Source organism: Drosophila ficusphila, unplaced genomic scaffold, assembly GCF_018152265.1.
Source record: "Drosophila ficusphila isolate 14025-0441.05 unplaced genomic scaffold, ASM1815226v1 contig_412, whole genome shotgun sequence".
Lineage (NCBI taxonomy): Eukaryota > Metazoa > Arthropoda > Insecta > Diptera > Drosophilidae > Drosophila > Drosophila ficusphila.
In genome coordinates, this window is record NW_025064326.1 from 4,837,411 (window position 1) to 4,863,663 (window position 26,253).

General features: G+C 44.0%; 2 protein-coding genes and 1 long non-coding RNA gene across 4 annotated transcripts; all 3 read left to right on the forward strand.

The window, feature by feature from the left end:
• Positions 1-1,012: 1,012 nt before the first annotated feature.
• Positions 1,013-1,942, forward strand: LOC108089798. The gene is made up of 2 exons (XR_001771306.2): positions 1,013-1,126; positions 1,180-1,942. It is a non-coding gene; the product is annotated as an uncharacterized LOC108089798 (long non-coding RNA).
• Positions 1,943-3,659: 1,717 nt separating this feature from the next.
• Positions 3,660-5,515, forward strand: LOC108089774 (basic proline-rich protein). Of its 2 annotated transcripts, XM_043207927.1 has the most exons (3): positions 3,660-3,786; positions 3,843-4,472; positions 4,635-5,515. In XM_043207927.1, exons 1-3 carry the CDS (start codon positions 3,660-3,662, stop codon positions 5,513-5,515), a joined length of 1,638 nt encoding a protein of 545 aa, XP_043063862.1. The 2 variants fall into 2 exon arrangements, with proteins under 2 accessions (XP_043063862.1, XP_017043655.2); XM_017188166.2 differs by having other exon boundaries at positions 3,843-5,515.
• Positions 5,516-9,084: 3,569 nt separating this feature from the next.
• LOC108089810 (trypsin-1) lies at positions 9,085-10,656 on the forward strand. The gene is made up of 3 exons (XM_017188207.2): positions 9,085-9,310; positions 9,461-9,852; positions 10,303-10,656. The coding sequence occupies exons 1-3, from the start codon at positions 9,106-9,108 to the stop codon at positions 10,654-10,656; spliced, it is 951 nt and encodes a 316-aa protein (XP_017043696.1). The 5' UTR covers positions 9,085-9,105.
• The last annotated feature ends 15,597 nt before the right edge of the window (positions 10,657-26,253 follow it).

Genomic DNA, 26,253 nt, shown 5'->3' on the forward strand with positions numbered 1-26,253 from the left:
CTTCATGAATGCAGATATGTTTCCAGTAATTAAGTACGTCAGTATGTAAAATATCCAACTAAAGATCACAGCTCAAGGGTATATTCCTCCTCCCAATGAACTTTGTTCAACTTTGGAGAATAACACCCTCGTTTGGCGATTTATCTCAATATGTGATGGACACCTTATTTACTTTTAATGAAGTGCTGGCCAGCCAACGCCATTTGGGTTTCTTCTGCGAATCGATGGCGGTAATTGATGGCGAAACTGCTCTGGAGGCTCTTCGGAGCTGTCAATTTGTTGCACCACTTAATAGGCAGCCCATAAATGGGATATGTAACGCATTTCTCCCCCAATGCAAGCACCAATTTGAGGGACTCAACTCAATTCAGGAGATGCGTTGCGGCAATTTGTTGCACCCAAATGCATGATGCATGCCGCATGCCATGCCGCATAGAAGTTCGGTGGGTGTTTGTTTGGAGGAAGCTAGAGGACTGCAGCTCTGGAGGAGCAGGAGGAGGAGGAGGATGGACCATGGGGTAAGCCCTTTTCGGGGCACCGGCAAATCATTGCGCACGCTGCGATGCCGAGATTATCTTGTCCGATTGCGTTTACAAGGCACCGGGGGCCGTGGCCAGTTCTCTCGCCTGGCCATAAAGGCAATTAGAAGAACAATTGTTAGACATGCAAAGCGAGGACGTCTGCGTTGGCCACAATCCACGGCACAGCCCTTTCTGGGCAGCCTCGATTGGGATCTCTGTGATGGGGGATCGGGGATTGGGGATCTTGAAGGCAGCCTCCGAGGGACTGTGTGCGTGTTTGCGAGTATAACTCAAATGAGCAATTACCTTACAAAGGATTTTGTGTAGGGACGGCTGTTGTCGTGGCTTTTAATAAACTCTTCACAGTGCCCCAGATGAACACGTCGCCTTGCACAGTCGTTAGGTAAGAACCATAATTGCCGGCAATCCATTCGTTCTCCTCTTAGAACGGTTAAATGTACATTTGCCCAGATCCAAATAAAATGGATTCTTTCGGATCATTTTAGTTTTCGAAATTGATAAGTGCACATTAAATGTTGTATTATATTTTCATACTAATTTGTTTTGTGCCACGCTGGCAGGCACTGGAAAATAAAACTTCCTTGGTAAGATCGGCCTTAGTTTATATAGCCCATGTTAATTTGTATTATTTTTTAAGCTGCCTTCCGGAAATTCCACTGCTAGAAGCTTTAAATATGTTGGCACAAACACACCCTGCTCATCATTCCGACAATTCTTTTTGACAGAATTTGGAAACGTAGAGACTATATTGGCTTACTGTAATTTTCCTAACAGCGAAAACAGAATAATTCCCTTAAAGGTTCTTGACAAAGGTACCAACCAATACGGTGAAGCTAGTAAACATCCACTCTTAGATCGGATTTTAGACCTTACGACTATCTCGCCAACTTGCAGTACCTTGCGTAATGGGTATTCAATTCAAAGAGAGAATATACTACTAAATTGCACGATTGCTAATCAAACAAACATCATTATTCCATTGCCAAGCAGCTACTTGAAAAAGAACCGACGTGAGGGAACCGTGGAAAAACCAAATTTTCCACAACTTTGTAGGGATCCGCAAGCTCTTTCCAAACACCTGATGTTTCCATGCAATATACCGGTTGCAGAGAATCCGTACCAGGGTTATGGGCCCCAACCTGCAAATCCGATATACCCACCAGCATCACCAGGATGGCCCGCCGCACCAGGGTCTCCTTGGGGAAATATCCCAGGATATTCCGGACAACTTGGTGGATTTGTTAGATCAACTAGAGAGAAGGTGTTATCTAAATCAAGTATTAATTCCGGAGAGTTACCAAAGCCATCGGATATTCCAAAAAAAGAAAATTAGAATTTCATATTTAAACTTTAAACAACAATTAAACAGTAATAAACTGCACCCGTTTTAGTAACAAAAATAGTTTTTTCATTAAATTATATGACCTTTTTAAATCAAATATAACCTTAACATAAGCAACGACTTTTTCTGACCTTAATAGCATATTAACGTCCTTAAAGTCAATTTGTTTCAATCAATTTGTTTGACACCACGGTGGGAAACATTAATATAAATTCAATTGGAAAAATAGAAAAGGCCATATAGTAACAAATGTAAATATTGCAGATTAAGTTGTGAAATGCAAATTGTTCCGCTCTTAAAAACGGACTGACTAATTCGCTTCAGTACCAATTAAAGAAAGTTAACTAACGTAAAATGCAATTAGTTTTGAATTTAAAGGTTCATTTAGTTATATGAATTTAAAGAAACTGCACGAAATGTTCAGGTCGAACTTAATTGTTATGGTTATTTTTTTCCTTTTGCCAGGACGGCAATGTACAAAGGTCTTTGGCTGGGTAAGAGAAAGTAACATATTTAAGATTATATGAATAAGCTTGCTCAAGTCTAAATCATCTGATTTCTCAGGAAAGTTATGGGAAATATAATTTAACAATTAGAAGTCCACTTTCATCGCTAAAGGGCTATATACATGAATCGCGAATTCAAAAACTCCCCTATCCACAACTTTGTATGCATCCGCAACAAAATTCTAAAGACCTGTTGTATCCATGCGATCCACCGATTGAACAGACGAATGAATGGAATCCATCTAAAAACGTTTCCATTCCACCGGCCCAACCAGGCTTAAGCCCCCCTCCAGGATACCCCGCCGCTCCAGGACTACTCTCACCTGCCTCATTGTTTCCCGGATCACAGATTCCACCTTACCCAGGATTTCCTCAACCACCTGGTGGATATCCTCCGGGATCACAATTTCCACCCGACCAAGGATCGGCGGTTGTTCCAGGTGGACATAATCCTCAGATTATACCAAAGCCAGGCTATGTGACACCATCTGATGGATCTTCCCCCACAGCACCTGGTAGACATCTTCCAGGCTTAATCTCCCCCTCCTGGATACCCCGGAGCTCCAGGACTGGTCTCACCTCCAGGCCAACCCTTGAATCCTTGGGAAAATTCGCAGCCAGGAGGATCGCAGATTCCCCCTGGACTTCCTGGTGGATCAGAGATTCCACCTTACCCAGGATTTCCCCAACCACCTGGATCTTCCCCCACAACACCTGGTAAACATCTTCCAGGCTTAATCTCCCCTCCTGGATACCCTGGATCATTTGGTGAACTTCCTGGTGGATCACAGATTCCACCTTTCCCAGGATTTCCCCAACCACCTGGTGGATATCCTCCGGGATCACAGACTCCACCCGACCAAGGAGTAGCGGTAGTTCCAGGTGGACATCATCCTAAGATTGTACCAAAGCCAGGCTATGTGACACCATCTGATGGATCATCTCCCACAGCACCTGGTAGACATCTTCCAGGCTTAATCTCCCCCTCCTGGATACCCCGGCGCTCCAGGACTGGTCTCACCTCCAGGCCAACCCTTGAATCCTTGGGAAAATTCGCAGCCAGGAGGATCGCAGATTCCCCCTGGACTTCCTGGTGGATCACAGATTCCAGCTTACCCAGGATTTCCCCAACCACCTGGATCTTCCCCCACAACACCTGGTAGTCATCTTCCAGGCCTAATCTCCCCCTCCTGGATACCCCGGCGCTCCAGGACTGGTCTCACCTCCAGGACAACCCTTGAAGCCTTGGGAAAATCTGCAGCCAGGAGGATGGGAGACTCCCCTGGCCTTCCTGGTGGATCACAGATTCCACCTTACCCAGGATTTCCCCAACCACCTGATGCATATCCTCCGGGATCACAGACTCTACCCAACCAAAGATGGACAAATCCTCCAGGTATCGTCCTAATATTAAACCAAATCCAGAATAACCAGGCTTAAACCTCCCTCCAGGATTCCCTGTTGCTCCAGGACTCATTTCACCACCAGGACCTTTGCAGCCACCGAACTTTCCTTGGGAAAACTCTCAGCCGGAAGGATGGCCAATTCCCCCTCCAACAACAGTGACTCCACCCGGCCAAAGATTCACGAAACCTCCACGTGGAAATCGTCCTGTTGTTATACCAAACCCAGAATTTGAACCACCATCTGGTGGGCATCCTCCCCAACCACCTGGTGGAAATCTTCCGGGATCACAGACTTCACCCGACCCAGGATTGTCTATAACTATAATTTTTCCAAACCCAGAACATGTACCACCATCTAGTGGGCATCCTCCCCAACCACCTTGTGGATCACAGACTACACCCGGACAAGGATTGACGGCAGTTCCATGTGGACATAATCCTCTGACTCCACCCAACAATGGACTTACGGAACGGCCAGGTCAACATCCGCGTCTCCCCAAAATTATACCAAACCCTTCACATGTACCACCTTCTGCTGGGGGGCATCCTCCTCCAGAACCTGAAGGTCCTGATCCGGGGTCGCAGACTCCACTTTACAAAGGAATGCCTAAAGTTATACCAAACATACACTATGTGCCACCTTCCAAAGCAACTGGAGTACCTGATCCGGGATCACATACTCCAGCCGACAAAACAGTGACGAAACCTCCAGATGGACTCCGTCCCGTGGTTATACCAAACCCAGATTTTGTACCACCATCTGGTGGTCATCCTCCCCAACCACCTGGTGGAAATCCTGCTGGATCTCTGGTTCCACCTGGTCCTGATCCGGGATCACATACTCCAGCCGACAAAACAGTGACGAAACCTCCAGATGGACTCCGTCCCGTGGTTATACCAAACCCAGATTTTGTACCACCATCTGGTGGTCATCCTCCCCAACCACCTGGTGGAAATCCTGCTGGATCTCTGGTTCCACCTGGTCCTGATCCGGGATCGCAGCCTCCACTTTACAAAGGAATGCCTAAAGTTATACCAAACATACACTATGTGCCACCTTCCAAAGCACCTGGGGTACCTGATCCGGGATCACATACTCCAGCCGACAAAACAGTGACGAAACCTCCAGATGGACTTCGTCCTGTGGTTATACCAAACCCAGATTTTGTACCACCATCTGGTGGTCATTCTCCCCAACCACCTGGTGGAAATCCTCCTGGATCTCTGGTTCCACCCAACCAAGGATCTAGGGAACGACCAGGTCAACATCCGGTTCTGCCTGAAGTTATACCAAACCCAGCTTATGTGTCACCTTCGGGTGGGGTGCATCCTCCCCAAGAACCTGAAGGTCCTGATCCGGGTCCGCCGACTACACCCAACCAAGGAACTAGGGAACGACCAAGTCAACAACTGCTTCTCCCTAAAATTATATCTAACCCGGCATTTGTGCCACCTTTTGTTGAAGAGCATCCTCCTCAAGAACCTGAAGGTCCTGATCCGGGATCGCAGACAACACCCAGCCAAGAAATAACAGAACCTCCAGGTTCCCGTTTTTCTAAGGGTACACCAAACCCAGGAAATATAACACCATCTAGTGGAAATCAGTCTACCCGAAAACCTGGTAAAATTAAACCGGGTACAGTCGGAGCTGGAGGTGGACTTTCGGGTGGGTCAGAAAATACTAATGTTAATAAAATAGAAATAAAACCAAATAGTTAACATGTCCAATCAAAATTAAAAGCAAATAACTATACAGCAATAAAAAACATAATAAAAAAAAATAGGAAAAATAGTTGACTTCAACGAGTTAATACATTTTATTTTCGAACTTAAGAAGAGAGATTGCTTTACTGTAACATATTCTTAAAGCTGTTTCACTTAATTTTTATAAACTGTAAGACCACAGTGCGGTTTCTGGCGTTGACTTGTGAGAAAGCTGGGCCGGCAGGGGCGAAATATTTTAGAATTTTCACAACACGTCACACGACAGCAGTTCTAAAAGCAGAGGAGCCCTTGGCAGGCTGAGGGATGGGGAACAGCAGATGCAGACGGAGAAGGAGCTTAGAACTGTGGCTCAGTCTGGTTCTGGCTCTGGCTCTGGTTCGGATTCAGATACTGGGCCGAGAGCCAAGCTGGCCAGCACCCGCACGCTCATGGGTTGTATTTGGCTTGTTAACTGCGCTTGTTTACCTTATGTTAAATTAAGTTGAGAATCGTGCAATGCAAATCAGTGCGCAGTGCCAGTGCCAGCCGGAAAAGTCGGAGCCCAGCCAGACTGCACAGTCCGAGCTGGAGCCGCATACAATTTTCCAACTCTTTTTCTAATTGCCAAGTCGACGAGCGGGTTCTCGAGGAGAGGAGTTCACTGATTGCTTTGCATACGAAATGAATTAATGTCATTGAGGAAGAAGATGTTGCCAGTTGGCACTGCAGGGGCCGATTCTCCGGTAGCCGAAGACGAGTCTTCCACACTGCTCATCTCGTCTCTCCTCTGTTTTTTTTTCGTACCAGCCTCGTACTAATTTGAATTACAGTGCACCAGACTCGAGACCAGCTTCCTTTTCATTATCTAAGGGTCTAAGACTTCATTGCTGGCAGTTATCAAATGCAGCTCAGCTCATCAGGCGAAGTCACAGAGCAGACTCCGAGTCTGTCTGAGAATCCAAAGCCAGATGTCTACCAGACTGCACTGAGAACAAGGCTTTTTGGTTCAAGAGATGTATTATTATATTACTTAAAAAACTTGTACTATTTATTCATTTGTTTTAGACAGGGATTTAGGATTTTGTACTCTTCTTTTGTTTTAAGAAAATGTTATGGTTTTACAATTAATAAAGAGTATAGGTATTAGTATTCAATTTATTTTTAAGTATTTAAGAGATTTTTTTCCAATGCAGAAGCAATTCTGGGCTCTCCCTTGTCCTCACTCGACATCTTTCTCCGACTTCTTCCCAGCTGGAGTCTTCGTCGCCGTCACACACAATAATTAAAATCTTTGCCTTTGCCTTTGCCGTGATTGTTTCCACCGCCAAGATAAGTGCGGCGAGCACTGCAAGCTGCAAACTGTTAGTTGCAAGTTGCAACTGCAACTGCCGCTTAGATAATGCAATGCAATTCAGTTCTTATGCAAATTTATGAGTGACTGACTGAGTGACTCTGACGGGCAAACTGCCACCGGGCGAAAAGCAAGTGAATGGCATGCCATTCAACCTTTCTAACTTGGGTTACAGTTTGGCATCCTCGCTCTCTTGGATTCCTTTTGAGCCAGTCTGGTTCAATGATCTGCATCTATATGCGATTCCTGCTGCGTGTTTGTCACTCAGCCACGCCCACCGGGAAAAGTGGGGAGGGAGATTCTGGAATTTAGCCTGCTGAAAGCATAATGACCATGTTGAAATCCGTTTGTCTTTGCCTGCGATCTTCTTATTATTCCTTTTCGGGCTATTACAATTGCAACAATTAGACTCCAGCCTTATTTGCATATCTCTGATGCCTTCTATGATTAAGTTGTGCCTTTAACTAATGAGTCTGGTCCAAGTTGGTGGCACTACAAGATCAGCTTTTATAAATTATGCAAATACTGCGAAATGAAACAAATTTCTAAAGCTGCCTACATTTGCATGAGCTTACGGTTTGCGTAAGAGTAAAAGTTATTTATGTGGGGAAGCCAAGCAAAACAAACCATAATAAATAAAACGGCTAATGTGAATATTAAGCCATTAGCATTTGGCGATTGGCATGTGAATAATTTGCTATATTTTAGATACATTTGGAACATTTCCTAAATCTATCACTCCTAATGGGTTTTTGGCAGATTTATTGTTGTGATTGTAGGTCAGCTCGATCCCTAAATTTAAACCTAAATGAAATCTTGGAAATTTTTGTTCTTAAATAAATTATTTTTCCAATGCGCAGAAGATACTCGTAAGTGCTACATGTTACATAATTTGAAGCTGCACGCAATTTTCAACGCGCTGCCTTTAATAATTTATATTTTTTGGGCGTTTGGATGGACGACATTGAGCCCCAGGCGAATCAATTTCGAAGCCAATCCGAGTTCGGGAATACTGAATACAGAAGAGGGCGACGCCGACGACATTCCAGCCAAAAGAAATATGATCGAGGAGCCGGAGGAATAACTTGTCCCTGGCTCAGGTTGCGTTTTGTAAATTATGCCGAAAAGCAAACCCCCATCGCATCGCAAAGCCTTATAAATTATTCCCGGCTGCGGCAGCGTGAAAGCGGGCGTTTGCCTCCGGTTAATGATGATACCGGATAACCGGCACTTAAAGGATATTTATGCTGCAATGTCGGCCAGATACGAAAGCAATGCGATCGAGTGGCGCGGAGAAAGAGACACTCCGCCTTCGACTCTCGAGTGGGCCGGCCAGAATCCGCCAACTCAGCGCCCGGCTTTATTTTGGCCAGATCTTTGGGGTCAGAGGCGCTGTCGATGACGATGCCTAAGCCCCTACAGATGCGCATTAAAAGTCCATTAAAAATCGCGACGGGAGGCGGGCTGCAAAGTGGCGAACTCGCTTGAGTTTGCTCCACTTTCATGAATATGCAAAGTTTTCAAGGAAAATTCAGCTGAAGTTCGGCGAATTTTAAATACTCTTTTGGGAGTTATTATGTGGGACTAACTAAAAACTATAATAATTAAATCAAGACTTTTTAATACATTCATATAATAAAATAAATAATTTTATTGAACAAATTGGGTTTTTATATACCTATCTAATGAAGATGATGAAGATAAAGAATTTAAATTGATTATTGCTCTAAGTTCGGTACAAAAAAACAAGTCATTGGATGATTTAGCTAGTTGTGTGTTTTGGCCTTACCGCAAATATTTCCCCTCGCCTTTTGACCATTCAGAATAACCCACTTTTCGGATTGATCATTAAAAAACTCCTGTAAGTGCGTAATAAACGATATTAAAAAGTTTATTTGCCCTGTCAGCGGTTGTTCTGGATGGAAATGACGATTTGTTCGGGCCAAAAATACAAAGCTCCCCACTTGAGAACCGCAAGGTGAGTGTGTGTGTGCGTGTGTGTGCGGCGCTATAAAGTGTTATGCAAATAAGGCACTGCCGCCAAACAAAGAAAGCGGAGAAAGAAAGAAAAGCAGGGGAGAGAAAGATGCGCACGCGGCTTACACAAGCAATAAAACATTCATATTTTTAGTTTTATTAAAAAGGCGATCCAGATCTCCATCCGCGACTCGATCCGATCGGTGGTGGGCCCTATAAGTAGCCGGCGTTTGGCAAACCACTCTGTCACTTTCCTCAGAAGTAAACAACGGACAAGATGCGCAGTTACCTGGCCCCGGTGCTCCTGCTGCTGGGCATCAGCCTCACGTTGGCCCAGTACCAGTACCAGGCCCCCCACCAAACCCTCGCCCAGCAGTTCGCCGACGTGGTGGATGTCGTCGATCCCGTCGAGGAGCAGTCCCTCAAAGCCTCGCGGCGGCCGGTGAAGAATCGCAATACGTGCACCACCAAGCAGAACTGCTGTGAGTAAACTACAAACTAAACGGAAATCATTATACAGATAGTTACGATTTAAATCGGTTTTCTAAAAAAAAATTAAGTTAAAGATTCTACATTTATTTGCTTACCAAAGTTTATATTTTAATATTTCCATTTCAAATATTTGTTTTCAGTCTGCGGCACTCCGAACGTCAACCGAATTGTGGGTGGCCAGCAGGTACGCTCCAACAAATACCCGTGGACCGCTCAGCTGGTGAAGGGTAAGCACTATCCCCGCCTCTTCTGCGGCGGCTCCCTGATCAACGATCGCTATGTGCTGACCGCTGCCCACTGTATCCACGGAAACCGGGACCAGATCACCATTCGCCTGCTCCAGATCGACAGATCCTCGCGGGATCCTGGCATCGTGCGCAAGGTGGTGCAGAGCACTGTCCATCCCAACTACGATCCCAACCGCATTGTCAACGATGTGGCCCTGCTGAAGCTGGAGTCCCCAGTTCCTCTCACTGGAAACATGCGTCCCGTTTGCCTGCCCGAGGCCAACCACAACTTTGATGGCAAGACCGTGAGTACCAATTGGATTTAATTCAAATATGAAAGTCAATTAGAGGTTTAAAGAGAAGGTTCATAAACATTTTATGACTTTGTAAGGAATATTTGTATTTAAAAGCAATTAGCCAAGTCAATCTACACTTAAAGATGTATAGTACTGTCCATAAAAGTATTTGAACTGCAAGTAACCAGAGATATACATATAACAGCAATCGGTTTATATTGAAACTATTCAGTTTTATGGAATACTTAAATTTTTTTAATTCCAAAGGAGTTCCTGAACTCCATTTACTATAATGTTTTTATTTTGTTTTTGTATAACTTTTCATTGTATTCAAATCAATTTTTAATTCTCTTTCTAAAATTCCAAAGATATTCCTGAACTCCATTTACTAAGATGATTTCATTTATTTTTTTAATAACTTTTCATTTTATTCAACTAAATTCTCAATTCTCTTTCCAGGCTGTGGTCGCTGGCTGGGGTCTGATCAAGGAGGGCGGAGTCACCTCCAACTACCTGCAGGAGGTGAGCGTGCCCATCATCACCAACGCCCAGTGTCGCCAGACGCGCTACAAGGACAAGATCGCCGAGGTGATGCTCTGCGCCGGATTGGTGCAGCAGGGTGGCAAGGACGCCTGCCAGGGCGACAGTGGCGGTCCGCTGATCGTCAACGAGGGTCGCTACAAGCTCGCCGGCGTGGTGTCCTTCGGCTTCGGCTGTGCCCAAAAGAACGCCCCGGGTGTCTACGCCAGGGTCAGCAAGTTCCTCGACTGGATCCAGAAGAACACCGCCGACGGCTGCTATTGCCAAAGCTAGGTCATTCCGCTGGGAAAATAACTCACTTGCTTGCCTCATTCCTAAATTATTCTAAATTATTGAAAAGAATTTCTCATCGTCGAATAAATCCATCATATGCTTTGAATGACTGTTTTTTCTTTGGCATTTTTATCTGATTTATTTTGTTCCTAGGCAATTATGCAAGTCAACAGCCACTGAACATACTAACTTATCCTACTTAATTGAGTTAAAAAGTATTTTTTAATTTCTTAAATATTTTTCTGGCTTGAAAGCACTTGATTTATGTCGGAATGTCAAACTCAAAATGTTTGCCCGCTCATAATAACCTCTTCATAATCCTTTCTGCGTGCGATTTAAATGCTTGTCGCATCCGGCGGAGATCGCAATCGAACATGGAGCATTCCTGCGACTTGGTCGGTGCTCTACCTTGTGGCAGTTTCGGGTAGAACCCCATTGGACCCACCCTCGTACTTGACGGCCATGATTAATGCCTCGAAATTGTTGCCGCTGATGGAAATCTTTTTGGCAGCGTTCACATCATAATCGCTTCGCAGTCGCGGCTAAAATAAAAACAAAACAAAAACAGAAAAAAAAAACCAACAACAGGACCAGTCGAACTGCAGTTGCTGTCAATCAGGCAACGAGTTGGCTAAAAACCTGCGAGCGGCATAATTTGTTTTGACTCATTTTCATGCGCAGCTCATAAATTCAGCGAGCGGGGGCCTAGAGAACTCGGAAAAAGGAGCAGGGAGGAGCAAGGAGGTGCTGGGAGTCCGGAGCATGGAGTCCCTAGCCAGCACCTTGATTATGATTATGATGATGATGCATGTGGACAGGACGGGGCAGCGCATCTGCATAGAGTGCCCATTGATTTACTATGTGAACACTTTATGGCTGTTTAAGTTGTTAAATTGAATTAAGATGAAATAAATTCTCGGGCAATTTTTGTGTTTGTTAATAAATTTTGCATGCCCTGCGATAATTTGAACGGCTCCTGACCGCCGATCATAAATCGGCCGGCTTTATGGCCACTCTAAAAATAATGCAGCGTGCAGACAATCGAAATAAATAATTCATGCGAATGGAATGGGTATGGGGGATGGGTACAGGTATTGGTATTGGTATTGGGATTGGGAGTGGGATAGGGATAAGGATTGGTTAGCTGGACATGGACGCACACTCCCCTCGTATCGCTTTCCGTTTCAATCTGCGGCTTTCAGTTGCTTTTTGGCAGCGCCCAGGGGAGCAACTACAAATGGACTGCGGATAGAAGAAGTCGCAGAGGGCTTTCGCAGTTCGCAGCTTGCAGTTTGCAGTTCGCTTGGCTGGTGTTTGCATTTTAGATTTCTTCACACCTGAACGTGGCGGTGGGTCCCCGTTCAAAGCAGCCGCCGCCGGCGATCGGCACCGAGGAAATGGCCAACCTGTCCGCGTTCCTGCCACTTGATGCTGCATCCTCTCGCGGGGATCGGGGCTGGGATCGCGGTTTATCTAATGCCCAACCGATGTCGGTTGGTCCCACCGACCAGCCAAATTTGGCTCTGCTCGTAGCTTTTCAAACGTCCGCTCCGAGCTGGCCGGCCAGCGAATTTGTCGTGACTTGTTAATGATACATTTCGCCGGGCTGCAAGCCCGACTTGCTTTGGGCCTGGTCAAGTGTTGGCATGTCGCTTAAATGGTACATGGTGCCATCTTTGGGGCATCCCATAGCGAGAAAAAGCAGAGGATTGTTCTTGTTCTTGTATATATTATATATATATTACATTATAAATGATTTTAAAACGTAAATAAGTATAACATGTATTTAAATATTACACTATTTGATCTTTTTAGATATAAATTAATAGTTATTTAATTGAATCGAATGTAAGTTCTTTCTGGTTTCAAATTGTAAAGCTTAAATTTTTACCAGTGCAGTGGCAAGTACCTCAGTAGTACTTAGCACAGGGCCAACCCAACACGGCCTAAGCCCATGTTAATCATGACTTGGCCGCCACGGCCCTGGGGCTATCAGTTTTCATTGATTTGAATAGTTTTTCAACTCTTTTTCAATTTGCACGGGGCCGCAGAAATATGTTGCCGCCGCAGTCTCGGCCGTCAGAAGCGTCTTGTTCTGGCCACAATTTACGAGCTGCAGGACAGACGAAATCTCGGCTCGTGATAATTAAACTGCGGCAGCGGCCAGAGTGAAAACAAAATGATTTACGGCCAGAACCTGCAGCGCAACTTGCACTGCCGGTCGTGTCAGAGCTCACTTTTAGTTTTGGCTCTGGCCAGGTCTAATCTCATTTGTCTCAGTCGCTAACTTGCCGGACTTAGCCGGTGATGAATCCTAAATAATGACCCTGTAATTGCGGCTGTTAATGCTGTTTAGTTGCGGGGACGGTCCCGAAAACATCCCACTTCATTAGGCCAAGTTTATTGGTTAGCATAAATTTCGCCAACAAAGCGACAATCCCCCAAGCGAGAGGCTTTCGCTTAACCCATCCGAAGATCACTCATTTTTATAGCTCCCCCTTTTCATAAATGGTATTGGGGGGACTTCGTTTAACGACCTGGCCGAAGAAGTGTGAAAAGCCTCTTAGAGGAGAGTTTATGGCAAGTCGGAAGAGAATTCAAAACGCTAAATCATTTTTAAGCCCGATACAGTGCTGTCTGTGATTGCGAATAAAATGTAAGTGCTTCACTGCTAAAACGATTATTGAAATGAAAAAGTTAGTTCTTGATGGTTGCTTAACAAATGCAAGAACCCCTTTCTCTAAGTTAATCTGTAATAAAAATCTATTCTATTATAAAAATCAGCTTTGGTTGCTTGACCTTTTTAAATACTAATCCTAATAGGAAGACTCATCATCTCATTGGAATTTCCTTGTACAGTCCGTTGCGTTTAAATATGCATAAATCATTTTTTTTTTTGCGAGTTATACTTTTTGTTTCGTTTCGTCGTATTTTGGCGCTGAACACGTTCCAGTTTTACTTTCGGTTGGGGTCCCTCGCATTTTTGCACGCTGCACATTTATTTTAATTTCTGGCCGATCTCTTAGCAAATAGGCTGGGCTTTAGCCGTATTCCAGCACGATGCACGTCTGCTGGCGGGACTACTTTATGTAGATAATCTCGCAGATGGACTGGCCGCAGGGAGAAAGGGGATGCGAGGGCGACTCGGCAGCAAACTGCTCATTAGTTTATTAATTAAGTTGTGCTCGGCGATCGGTTTCCCAGGGAAAGGAGCGCTGCAGCTGCTGCTCCGTATTCAGTTTTAGCTTCTTCGGCTGAGCTTCTGCTTTGCAGATTTATTTCTGTCCATTATGAAAATTGTCTATGGCCTCGCTGGGTGCTGCTGCTTCTTAACATTATTATGCTAGTTGCTGTAGTTATTTTAAATTGTTTTGTCTGGCCTAATGATACCCTACACGGCAACGGGGCAGCGGCACTTTAATCGACAGTAGTTGGGCTTTAACGCCCGGCTTTCTGCTTTCTGCCCGCAGATCGCGGCTCGCAACTCGACTCATTTCGGGCCGGGAGTTAACCTGCCTCTGGGTTCAGGTTTGGTTAGCGGCTGCTAAGTGGAAGGTGTTGAGAAAATGCACAAAAATTAATCATTTTATAATTGCTAAATTGCCGCCGGGCCATTCAATTGCTCAAACGCAGAACACGCCGCCTGAGAAGCTCCGGCTCATAAATTAGAAATTTGATGAGGCGCTAAACCAGAATAGAATATGCATTAACAAATGGCCGGGCGTGGGCTCCAGCAGTCACTTCTTTTGGGCCTAAGCCATAAGAGAAAAGCCAGACAAATTAGTTTGGGTACACAGAAAAAAATTACCTCTTACTTTTAGTTTCCTTTTATTTCACTTAACATTTAATAGAAATAATAAGAGCTACTTTGAAGTTACAATGTTTTTTTTATAAAAACATGTTGATACGTTTATTTCCGTGGTATACTATATACTCTATATTCTTATAAAACTTTTGCAAATTTCAAGCAATAAATATTTTCCTAAGTGTGGATAATAGTGAGTTCTTTCTTTTATTTTTTTGATACATCTATAAAAGCCTAAGCGAACAAGGTCCATACAATGTATTTAAAGCCACAGCTTGCTAAGCCAAATTCGCTTGAGTAATTTCTTTGCTGGAAATTCCAAGAAAGCTCTGTTTTCCCCTTCCAATTAATGGCCTTACCCCAAAATGACGTCATCCCCAGTGACCTTGGAGCGGAGTGTGTGCGAGTGGAGCTAATCAGAGTGGCCAGAAACTTTCGGACCTGCCACTTTAAGCCAAGAATTCCCTGGGTTGGCCAAGCCTGACGCGCTGTCTACATTTTTCTCGCTTTACTTTAAATTTTGCACGCGTCCCAGCGGGTTTTCTTTGGCCAATTGCCTTTTTTTTCGATTTTTATTCTGTGTCCATTCTGATGAGTTTGTTTAGTTTGAAATATGTTTTCTATACGTGCGTCATGTTTGGACGTCCCTGGTCGCGATTCTCGGCGGGTCAGGCACTATAATTAAAGGTATTGGTAGGCGTTACTATTGGCTCAGTCCTCCGCAAAGGGAAACTGGCCAGGGAACTCGAGAACTCGAGGGGGACAACGGCAGATGGCAGATGGCAGAAGGTACCTTGTCTAGGTGGACATTGAATCAGTCCGTGGAAATCTACAAAAGATCCGCCGCTCGGCCCTCAAACAGTTATGTAAGTTTCCTGTAGCGCTGAATCTTCACTACCAAATTCATAGGAAATAGCCCTGGTCTTCGGTTTCGGCCACAACTGGCAGTTAATTGCCGACCAGAAAGCCACTGGACGGATGGGCCAGCCGACGGATGTTGGTCTACAATTTGCGCCATGCTCCCAACGCCTTCATCTGCGCATTTGTGCCGCTCCGCTCTCGGAATTAATTAGCACTCTTGCCTCAAAATTAATTACTGCAAATAACAAGTTACACTCGGCGGACTCCGATTCTGGCCATCTCAAGACCCGCTGGTTTCGAAAGCGAAAATCCGCGGAGAATTTCAATAATTTGCAATGCGAATCAACAAGATTCTATGGCCGGCCCAAAATGATTTACATTTTAATTCGTTTATTATGCTTGTCGGTTGCTTAAATGCGGGGGATGTAAATCACTTCTAGGAACTGGGTTAAGAAGGTGTTTAAAAACACTAAAAGATATCGAAAATATAAACTTACACAATACTGTTGTTGAACCCAAACAATGCTTCGTCATTAGTGGATGAGGCCTATAAACCTTGCTAATTAATTAACTTGAATTGTTGCCTAAACGATAAAGAAGGCCCCCTTCAGCCGAATTCAACGTTTTGGTTCAGCAAAGGAAAAAATCTCAAAGACTGCAATTTGTTTTAAGTATTTAAAATTGCCTAAAAAGAAGACCCAAAGAGCCGACTTCCTGGTACTCTGGCAATATGATAAATGAACACCATTTCTCATAGCTCAACCGAATTTGTATCCCAGCCAGTCGGCAATTGTTATCCATTATTTACAGATTCCCCCAACCGAACTTCTTTCGCATGCTGTCGCAGTGATCCATCGCGATTGTATAACCGCACAATGGAATCAGAAATCAGAAGTTGGGTAGTCGAGCAGTTGAGTTCCCTCCACTTGCGAAGAACAAGTGCGGCGAGCGCTTACCGCATTAACAATTGCAGATCTTTGGCCACAATTTTTATGACTTTAATTGTTTGTTTTGCTGCCACGACGGAGGGCCAGAAGAAGATCAGATCATGGTGGAGAATCATACTCGGGTCTGCCCGGGTAAGTTGGGTGAGGGGGAAATCAAATCGCAGAACTCGAGCGTTGAGGAAAAAGCCCCGTTAATGTGACCCGACGTGCGCGGCAATAGATAAAAATGCCCAGGAGAAGACAAAAAGGCACAAAACGAGCCAAGACAAACAATTCAGAGACAGTTGGATAGTCGGTTGGTCGGATTGTCGGATAGTTGGATAGTTGGTTAGTCAGATAGATAGATACGTAGATAGACAGTCGCTGGAGTTGCGGGCGGGCCAACCGCAGAAAAAACTTCGCCTCTTTCCCACTTTTCCCAGCCAAAAGGCGGGGGAAAATGATGACCTCGTGCAGAAAACTAAGTCACACGAAGTGAACGACCAGCGAATCAGTGACTGAAAAATTGCCAACAAAATGTGGCGGCTGGCATGCCGATGATCCCGGCCAAAGTCACTGGGTAAAAGGGGTGCCCCCAACGAAAGCCAAAAGAAAGAAAACAATGCCCAGGCATTGACACAGCTGCAGGCCAAGAGGCTGCCTTTCGGCCAGTTTCCCCCGAAGATAAGCCGGCCTTAAAAGGAGCAGAATCCAAGGCACATAAAAATCGACTTTCGACCATGTCACTGGGCCCAAAAATAGTGAGCAGATACACTCCCTTCTCCAGGGATTTTTACTACTCTCAACAAAGATTTCTTTCCATCACATTCGAGTTCAGATGTTCACGGCTTTATTGTAAGCATTGTAAGCGATTTGCCCTGTATTTTCAGTTAATCTAAAAATATTGAAACCTTTCATTTATCAGGCTCATATTAATGTTTAAGTTTCTTTCCAGTTGGGAGCCAACTGGTTGGTGTAATTCTTGTGGCAATGCCTTGGCCCTGAACCGAATCGTATCAGTTGTCAACTTCGGATTGCTCCTCCACTGACACTGACCGCCAAAATGGAAATGCGTTACAAATCTGGCCGCAAGACAGACGGCATCCTCCTCCTTTTCCCCGCCAGTCAGTTGCAATTTCAATCAGGATAAAACAGGCTAAGGGTTGTCCGCGGGGAGGGGAATTTTGCAGCGGGGGGGACAGGGGTTGGATGACTAGAGCATCGGATGGTTGGCCAAGCAATTTTTATTGGCAATCTTATGGTTATCAAAATAAATGAAGTGTTACAGCAACAAGTTGCGCGGCGCGGAAGCTGAGCTACGTGCCTGCCTTTGGCCGCTGATTGCTTGGCTACACTGCAATAAATAAGTTGTAAAAAGTGAAGATTACTTTAACTGTATAACAAAGCAATATAACATGCTCTTCAACTGGAACCTTTCAATTACAAATTCTTGGTTGGTAAAAGTTGGTAATGTAATTAACAATAAATACTCAATTCTAAAATAAAGTATTCACATTCTAAAATTTAAGTGATTGGTAACTTAAATTATATGAAACTGCCTTATAAACGGTAATATGTCATTAGTGTTTATCTATAAATAAAACTTTTAAGCGCTTTAAATTACTTCTCCCGAGGTCAAGGAACCAAGCTCCACAAACATGACATTGACATTGGCTTTCTAGATATCTCAATACCTTAACCTCATCATCAATTAAAGCTGTAATTTGTATAATTTTTTCCTCTGCAGCTGCTGATGGCTGCGGACCAAAGAGCCAGGACTTAGGCATTTGCAGCCGAGGGGAAGAAGGGGGGAATGGTTAAGCCGCGAGCGGATTGAAGGCAATTTTCAATATACAAATACATGGCATCCTGGACTTGCGGCGTGGGCCTGCTGAACAAACGCCGGCACAAATTGAATATTAAGCCGGCGGATGGCGGTTCGGACTGCTGACCACTGGGCGATATTCCGGTGCAGATAACAACGATCGCGATAAGCGCCCCAGAAGGCGCTTCCTGCCGATCCCTATCCCCATCCCGATCCCAATCCCCATCCCCATCTCAATCCCCATTCCCATCCCCATTCCAATCCCGATCCAAAGTGGCCCGCTGTGGCGTTTGTTTGCCACACGCAATCAATGAATGTGGATGGGGATTGGGATGGAGATGGGGATCTGGAGTCTCTGCTGAACCCAATCCCATGCTTCAGCACTTTGATCATCATTTCGACTAATCGGCCCGCTGTGCAGATCCACAGATCCGAAGCTCTAGATCCAGATAAAGATCCACGTCCACATCCAGATACAGATACAGATGCAGATGCAGATGCAGATACAAGTACGAAGTGCAGGCATTTCTCTTCTGCAGCTGGGACTGCTTATCTAGCTGCGATTGTCGCTGCCCAGTCCAGTCACTTGGCCATGTTGTTAGTCATTTGTTATGAAACAAGTAAAAGGGTTTGTGGCCGGGTCCCCAGGATCTCCCATGTTGTGCATATGCATGAGGAGACCCCACTTTTACCCCCCAATCCCCCCTCATTTGTCCACTGTTTGCTTTCCGTGCTGCTGTGTGGCATTTCAACTGCCGACCAGTTGCCATGTGCGGAATTTCTTAACACGTGTCACACTGCTGCATTTGCCTTCAACTGCCGATTTGGCCGGGCCAACACAGCCTGCGATGGTATAATAGATCCCCGCTCGGTGGACAGTTGACTAAGGAGCAATTAATGAGTTGCTGGCAATCTATTTCTGCATCTCTTCCTTACTGGAAACAATAAGGCATGGCGACTGCACGAAAAGAGAAAGAACTACTTAATTATCACAAGTATATACATATACGAGTATATGAACTAAAAGGACAGAAGAACTTTTAAGATCATGGGTAAACAACTTAAGTCTCAAATTAAAAAAAATGTAGAGGTATGGTTTTCTTTATGTAATTATGCCTAGATTTTAGAGGGATTACTTATATTGATAATTAAGTTTTGTGGTTCCAAGTTTCGTAGGTCTTATTATTTATACCACTTTGGGGAAATTGTCGAGCTCCCCTAAAGTTTGCTTTATAAAGCGTTTCAACAGTGGCGCCATCTAGGTTTGGGAAAGTTTGTTGCGAGCTTTAAAACTGGTTTTTGCAGAGACTGCTAAGTAAAGTTTTTCTTGATTAAAGTCACAGATTTATAAAAGTAAATAACTAAAACACGAAACAACAGGTAAAGTAAAGTAACCAGTCCAATAATTTTCCATGTAAATATTTTACTTAAAAATGTGTTGACCCACTTTTTTGTAAAATTCATATCGTTTATTCATTAGTAAGGTATTTTTAATACATTTCTTTTATTAAAACCAAATCATTTTACCATTTCATCAGTAACAACCAGAACACTCAGAATATTTAGTAAAAGTACAAGCTGGTATCACAGTGAGACCATCTGAGGAGTAATCCAAAATTTATCTCTTTTGGTTGCCGAACTGCTTTAGAGAGCTTCCAACAAATCAGTCCCATATCAGTTGCAGCACATGCAAGCTAACTTTTTAGTTAATTTAAGAATATCACCTCCCAGCTTTAATATATTATATTCAACAGCGTGTAGGTCTAATAAGGCCACCGACGAGACACTTAATTATAAGCACAAAAGTACCTGATGGAATGGGACCGACCATCACTACATAAACAACGGTCATTAGAACGGACAGGTGAACGCCGTCGTGTTTTCCTTTTTTTGTTTGTTTGATGCCAAGGAGTCCTGTTAATGCGACTGCAGGACGAATTCATACAAATTAGTGGTGAAATAAATAACGCGGCAGCGTCGCCGGTTTTCAGTCTTTGTTCCGAGTAAAAGCAAATTAAATTAGGGAGCGCAACTGCTCGAAAAGGAGAAAAACGAGGTGAGCCAAGAGGAGCAGCCATTCAGGTATATGTTAAGTAAATACAGAGCAAAACAAATATTAAAATGACCTTTACAAAATAAAAATATTTTTATGTAAATGTTTTTATTTATCTTAAAGAAACCAAAGTAGTTTGAATATTTTGTCAAAAATTAAATTGATTCTTACAAATCTTAGTGCTGAAAAAAAGTTTTAATTACTTTGTGAATAACTCCCCATTTGTTATTCATGCGAAAAACATTTAAAAAATAAATGTCTGATATTAATAACACAGATAGTTGCTCTTTTAGCTCATCGCTGACATTTTGTGCAACCAAAAGGGTATTCAAATGCCGCCAAAGAGGCTGAAAAGGGCTCGTGACCTGTCGCCCTTTTTCGGCTGTCGGTCTGCCAGTCTGTCTGTCGGGGTGAAGGGTTCGCTGGTAAAGCGCATTCATGGCTGGCGATGTCAGCAGCCAAATGGGAACGAGCCTCAGCCAAATGCGACATGACAGCCGACTCGTCTCCCTGGCCCTGAATCCACTCCACTCCATTCCATTCCATCCATCCATCCATCCATCCATCCATCCATTTCTGCTTTTTTTTTTGCGTAGAGTGGTCCGACTTAGGCGGTGCTTAAAAACGCGTAAATGGCAGCCAGTCACATGCTAATTTACAGCCCCCCAATCCCCCGAAAAACCCATATGCCGGGACAGCTAATCATGCCACTGCCAGTGGCACTAAAATGCCGGGGAGTGAGCAGTGTCGCCACGAGAAGTGACGCTAATGAGCTGACATAATCCTAGGACCTGCGTTGGCGTTGCAATTAAAAATATTTAATCATTATTGGCAGACGCCAGTAAGCGGCAGCGTTTGATTTTCCCCCTTCCCCATCGCCTCTTCCCTTTCCCTTTTTGGTTTTTTAATTTTTGTGAAATATTCCTGTTTGGTGGTGACAAATTAAGCCGATTGACGGGGACTTTCGCCTCTTTGCCTCGTTTGATCCCCTAGAAAGTTTCGCGAAATGAGTTTTTAATGCGGAGGTAAAAAAACGGAAATCTTTTGGTCAGCTTATCGCCTTATCCTGCTGCTGCTGCCAGAGAAACTTGGAAGTTCAAGGCAGAAAATTAAGACCCACGCTAGACCGCCGACGTCCGACGTCACTGGCATGCTAAATGCCTGTTTCGTGTGGTTTCGTATCGTTATTCATACGCCCCGTTGGCCGAATTCAACTTCGACCCCAAGTTGGCCGGCCGGCCACTCGCATAAAAAGGCTCATTACAAGCGCGCCAAATTTTTATTGTTGCATACATTTGACGGCGCACTTGAAGTGCCTTTCGGGCCTGGCCGAAAGTCGGAGCAAACTTATTTATGTTGTGCACATATTTGCCAGCAATTTGTGCCGAAATGCTCTAGTACCAAAGTTAACTGCCGGCAGTCTGCCTTTGTCTGCCAAAACGATGTTCAATGCCGGGCGGAAGGCCGATAACCTCATTATTCATACTCCTTCTGGCCGATTGTTGTACTTTGAATATTTGATTAGGAGGCCAGATTTTTTATTGCCTTCAGTTCGGCAGATAAAATATATTACAGTGGGGCACACACACTTCAAGATAAAGAACTTAACAATTTAAATACAGGTTTCATTTAAATATCTTAGCAAGAGCTCGTTTATTCTCTCCAGAATCTAGTAAAAACTTATTAAATTTCTTCCGGCTTTCAAAAATGATATTTCGAACAATACAATTATCGGTGACAAAGGAAGTGAACCTGGCGAACCCTTTTCATACAGCAATTGTTCACTTTGGAAAGGTACAAAAGAGCTGACCCCTGACCTGAATTCAACATTGCTGTGCACCTTTGCCCCTGCTCACTTAATAATTGAGTTGATTTTGCCCATTTGCTTTTCACTTTTTGGACAGCTCATGTCTGGCAAACATTTCCATGGAGCATATTTCCAATTATTTTGCCACTTTTGTGTGCCAAAGGGTTTCGACCTGTCTTATTGTGTTTGCCCAAAGTATTGTGCCGCTGGCAAAGTGGCCAACAGACGAGGTAAATATAATTTTCTGGACAAATAAACTTAAAGGAATTTAAGGACCAAAAACAAATACAAGCGGGTTAAGTTTTAAATTTTACCATGCTGTAAATAGTTCTTAAACATCTTGTGGGATCCCATTTTCATGGTAGGTTTTGTGCGGGCTAAAAATAAGATTCTAAAAGGGATTATTTACCTTTGAGAGCGAATTTTGCCGAGTGCACAACCGTGAGCTCCGCCTTTGTGGGGATTTTTTGCATAGTGGCATGCACATTAATTGAGCCACTTGGGGCATAGCCTAATCAGCACACGCATAATGAGCACAATTAAAGGACAAACATAATTACAAGTGAGCTCTGCCCACGGAGAGCCAACAAAAGCGCAAAGACTTGGCCAACAAAAAAAAATGGGGGCAAACAAAGGTCCGGGGCTCCTGGCCAGAAACAAACACGAAAAGAAAGCGAATCCTGTGCAAACTGGGCAAATGAAATTAACAAATTTCGCTAGCGCATGCACAAAAGGCGAGTAGTCCTGGGCGAAGGACTTGAGTCCTTCTTATTTACGTATGGCAGTCACACAAAGCGATTTCGGCTCGGCGCTCGATTACACACCAGATTGGGGTTACACTGGGGTTCTTCGCTCAGGTTGGGGGCTTCGGCTTGGGTTTGGGCTTGGGCTGTTAAATGCGGTGATAAATGAGTTGAGGTAATGCGTTACATGCGATGATACTCCCGGGATTCTCCGGCACGCGCGCCTCTAATGAAATCATTTAAATACAACCCACACGAGCTCACTCTCGCCCAGAATCTCGACCTCAACGCAAACCCACTCGTCCACCTACAGACGACTTCCTTTTCCAGGATGTCGGGGCCAGGGACTTCTACCCACCGCAAAAACGTGCCGAAGCCGATGGACTGGGTTTCGGGTCATTATGTGACAGTTGAGGTTGAAGCCAAAAGCGTTTCCCACTCTAAATATATCTTGTTATCGCCAGTGCATAACTTGGACTAGGAACATTTAGCATTCAGGCCTTAATTAATATTCCAGAAAAGCATGCATCAGGATGGAAAATACTTAGAGGGTAACTTTTTAATGTTCGAAATGGGTTTTCTCATCACATATCCTTATCCCATTTAACTTTAGAATGGTCCTATTTCAACTCACATTTAAAAAGATGTTATTTTAGCGGGGAGGGAAACCTCTGAAAACACTTCCCATTCTGTCACATAAAATCCTTCGTATCTTTCATCGTGCAGCGCTTAAACTCATCCACATCCATCATTTGGATACCCGAGCATCCTTCCGCCCAGAGAAGGAAACAAGTTCCGACTATTTTAGTGCAGGCGCAGCTGCGTTAGGGACACCCTCGTCCCCCCGCCGTTGACTTCGATATATCAAGGCGAATGTCAAGCAGCGTGTTACTTTGTTTAACACCCGGCATCCACATGCATACGCAAACGCTTGTATATCAGGGGCGAGATGGCATTTCATTTTTTACGGCCAGCAGCACTTACGCACCAGCGCGCAAAAGGCTACACATTACTGCAGTTGATGGTTTTCCAAACTGGGGATCGCTCATAAAACAAACAGAAAAAAACAGAGAGTGGAAACTACGCAGTATGCTAACCAGGAGCAGATGGAAAGGTCCTGCCACCCCCTTCCCATAAATAATAAACCGACTGTCTTTTATAGAGAGTGCGACACTTGCGACAGCTGCTGTTAATTTGCCGTGTCATTTGCAACATTTTTATGATTCAATTCCGCCGACAGTGTCTCATCGCATAAAACGCCAAGTCAAACGCCTGCATACGCAATCCGTCTGAAGAGGGCATGCCAATTAAGCCAGGCGACATAAACTTTAAACTGCCCTAAAAGCCCCAACTCAGGCCTCAGTCAACAAAAGCGAGAGCAAATGTTTACAAAAAGTGGTAAAAAATGGGAGAAAAAAGGGAGAAACAGGATAAAAAAAAAAGCTGAGGTGGAACCGCAGAAAAGTTTCGGGGCACGGAAAGCGGCGGAATGTTTGAGCAGAAGATAAAGCCGCCTCAGGCTGAAAAGTACTGCAGGCTAAGCTTCCGTTTCCGCTGCATTTTCCCATTTTGCATTTCGCATTTGTGGATTGGAGCGCCCGAATGACTCGTCCTGGTTTGCAATGCAAATGTTATCAAGTGGCATTTAAGCGGGATTGCATAAATTGCGGCTGCCATCGAATTATGCGACCCTGTGTGCCTGCATTTAATTTTAATCAATGCCCGACTTTTACATTATTTACATTAATCATAGTTAAACTGGCGCCCCTAATTCATATACCATTGCTGTCATCGATTTAACCCTTAATTATGGCAGGCACCCGTTTGCCAAATTGAAAAATGGGCTCCGCGAATGCAAAACATTACAAGCCGCTTACATTTCCAATGACATTTATTCGGAATGGGTAATTGCGAAAGCAAGTGCTGCTTGTCGTTGAATCGCAAAACAAAAACATCTGTCTGGCTCATCATTAAATTATTTTCAATTACGCTTTAAAATTTTTATACATGGTTATGGGCCCACGTGTAAAGGTTTAAAATTTATATCAATTCACTGTCTGCAGGGATTACATTTTTAATGTTATTCAAAGCGAAATTAAAAAGTAAAAATGATACCGAAAACTAAAAAGGGATTTTTGTGTTTTGTGTAAATTTAAATCTCCGATTTCATGCAATCCATCACAATCCCTTTAAGCTACAGATTTTCATTTAGTTTTAGTTCAGGCTGAAAGGCTTCAACTTACATCACTTGTTATCCTATTTAAGCGCATACAAAAGTCAATTGGCAAAACTTTTTACTCTCATTTTAAACCTTAGCGTATTTTTAAACTCATTTGCGTTGTTCATAATCCCAGCAGAGCAACGCAAAAAACAAATGCAAAAGAAATTAAACCAAGCCATGGTTTCTTTTATTCAAGGCGAACATGGCGTATGCGTGATATTTTCTGAGCGGACGAGAAAAATAGTGTGCTCCGTTGATTGAGTTGAATAAATTATGGTTGCATGTTGATTAACTGCAGCCCAAACAGCTCCGCATTTGTAATTAAGTTGCGGAACGGAAAGTGCCCAGAAACGAGATGAATACGGAGCGAAAGTTTGCCACTTTGACATTTTAATAAGCTGTCAGAGGCCATTAGGTCAAAATAGCGGGCATTAAAACTAGTAGAGGGTTTTAAGCCTCTTTACAAAGTATGGACCGAAAATCACCCAAGGGTGTGTTGAAAGCTGGCTGCAAAATGTTGGCCAAATTTATGTATCAACTTAAATGTTCGAAAGATCGGGAGCAGAAGAGATTTTGATGTGTTTTCTAAATAGTTAAAATGCTATGCATAGTATGTTTCCCTTAAATCACATTCTTCGTTTTGGCTTGCGTTTTTAAATGACCGTTCAAAGAGTGATTGATGTTTTTCAGAGGACCCACAAGAGCTTAATTTCATTTTCTCGGACACCTTTATTGTTTTAACCCTACAGTCTGTGCCTGACATCTCCCACAAAGGAGCTCTATCTTCATCCGTTTTCGAGAAGGAAAATAGTCGCTGACACCTCAGTTGATTGCAATAAAATCCGGTGGAAAGCGGATCGATATGCACATGGAAATTATACAGGAACCTCCCCCTCTCTCCCCCGGAAAACTTGCCTTCAGCTCAGCTTGCCGATGATGACCTGTGTGCTGGCGTTAAAAAATTCATAAAAACTCCAGAGGCTGGCAACGGAGGGCAGTCAACTCGGTTGCATTAAAGATTGACACCTCGGAGACGGCTCCGGGTTAATCAACTTAACGCACTCGCATTATACGACGAAAAGTTTAATTAAAAGCCTAATTAATGGAAGGCGTTCGCCAGGTGGCAGAACGTGGCGTGTGGCCTGTCAACCCATCGGCCTTTCTGCCACGCACATGCTGGCAATTAAAATTAAAATTTTATGCTAAACTAAGTAGCAACTCAAGGCAGCAGACTAAGCTGGCTTCGGCTGACGTGCATGCCACTGGCAGCTAATAACGACGGTTCAACGGGGCGTATGCATAATAATTTGAATTTCTTGCATACCCGTGCCACAGGTCGCTAATGCCATTAATATT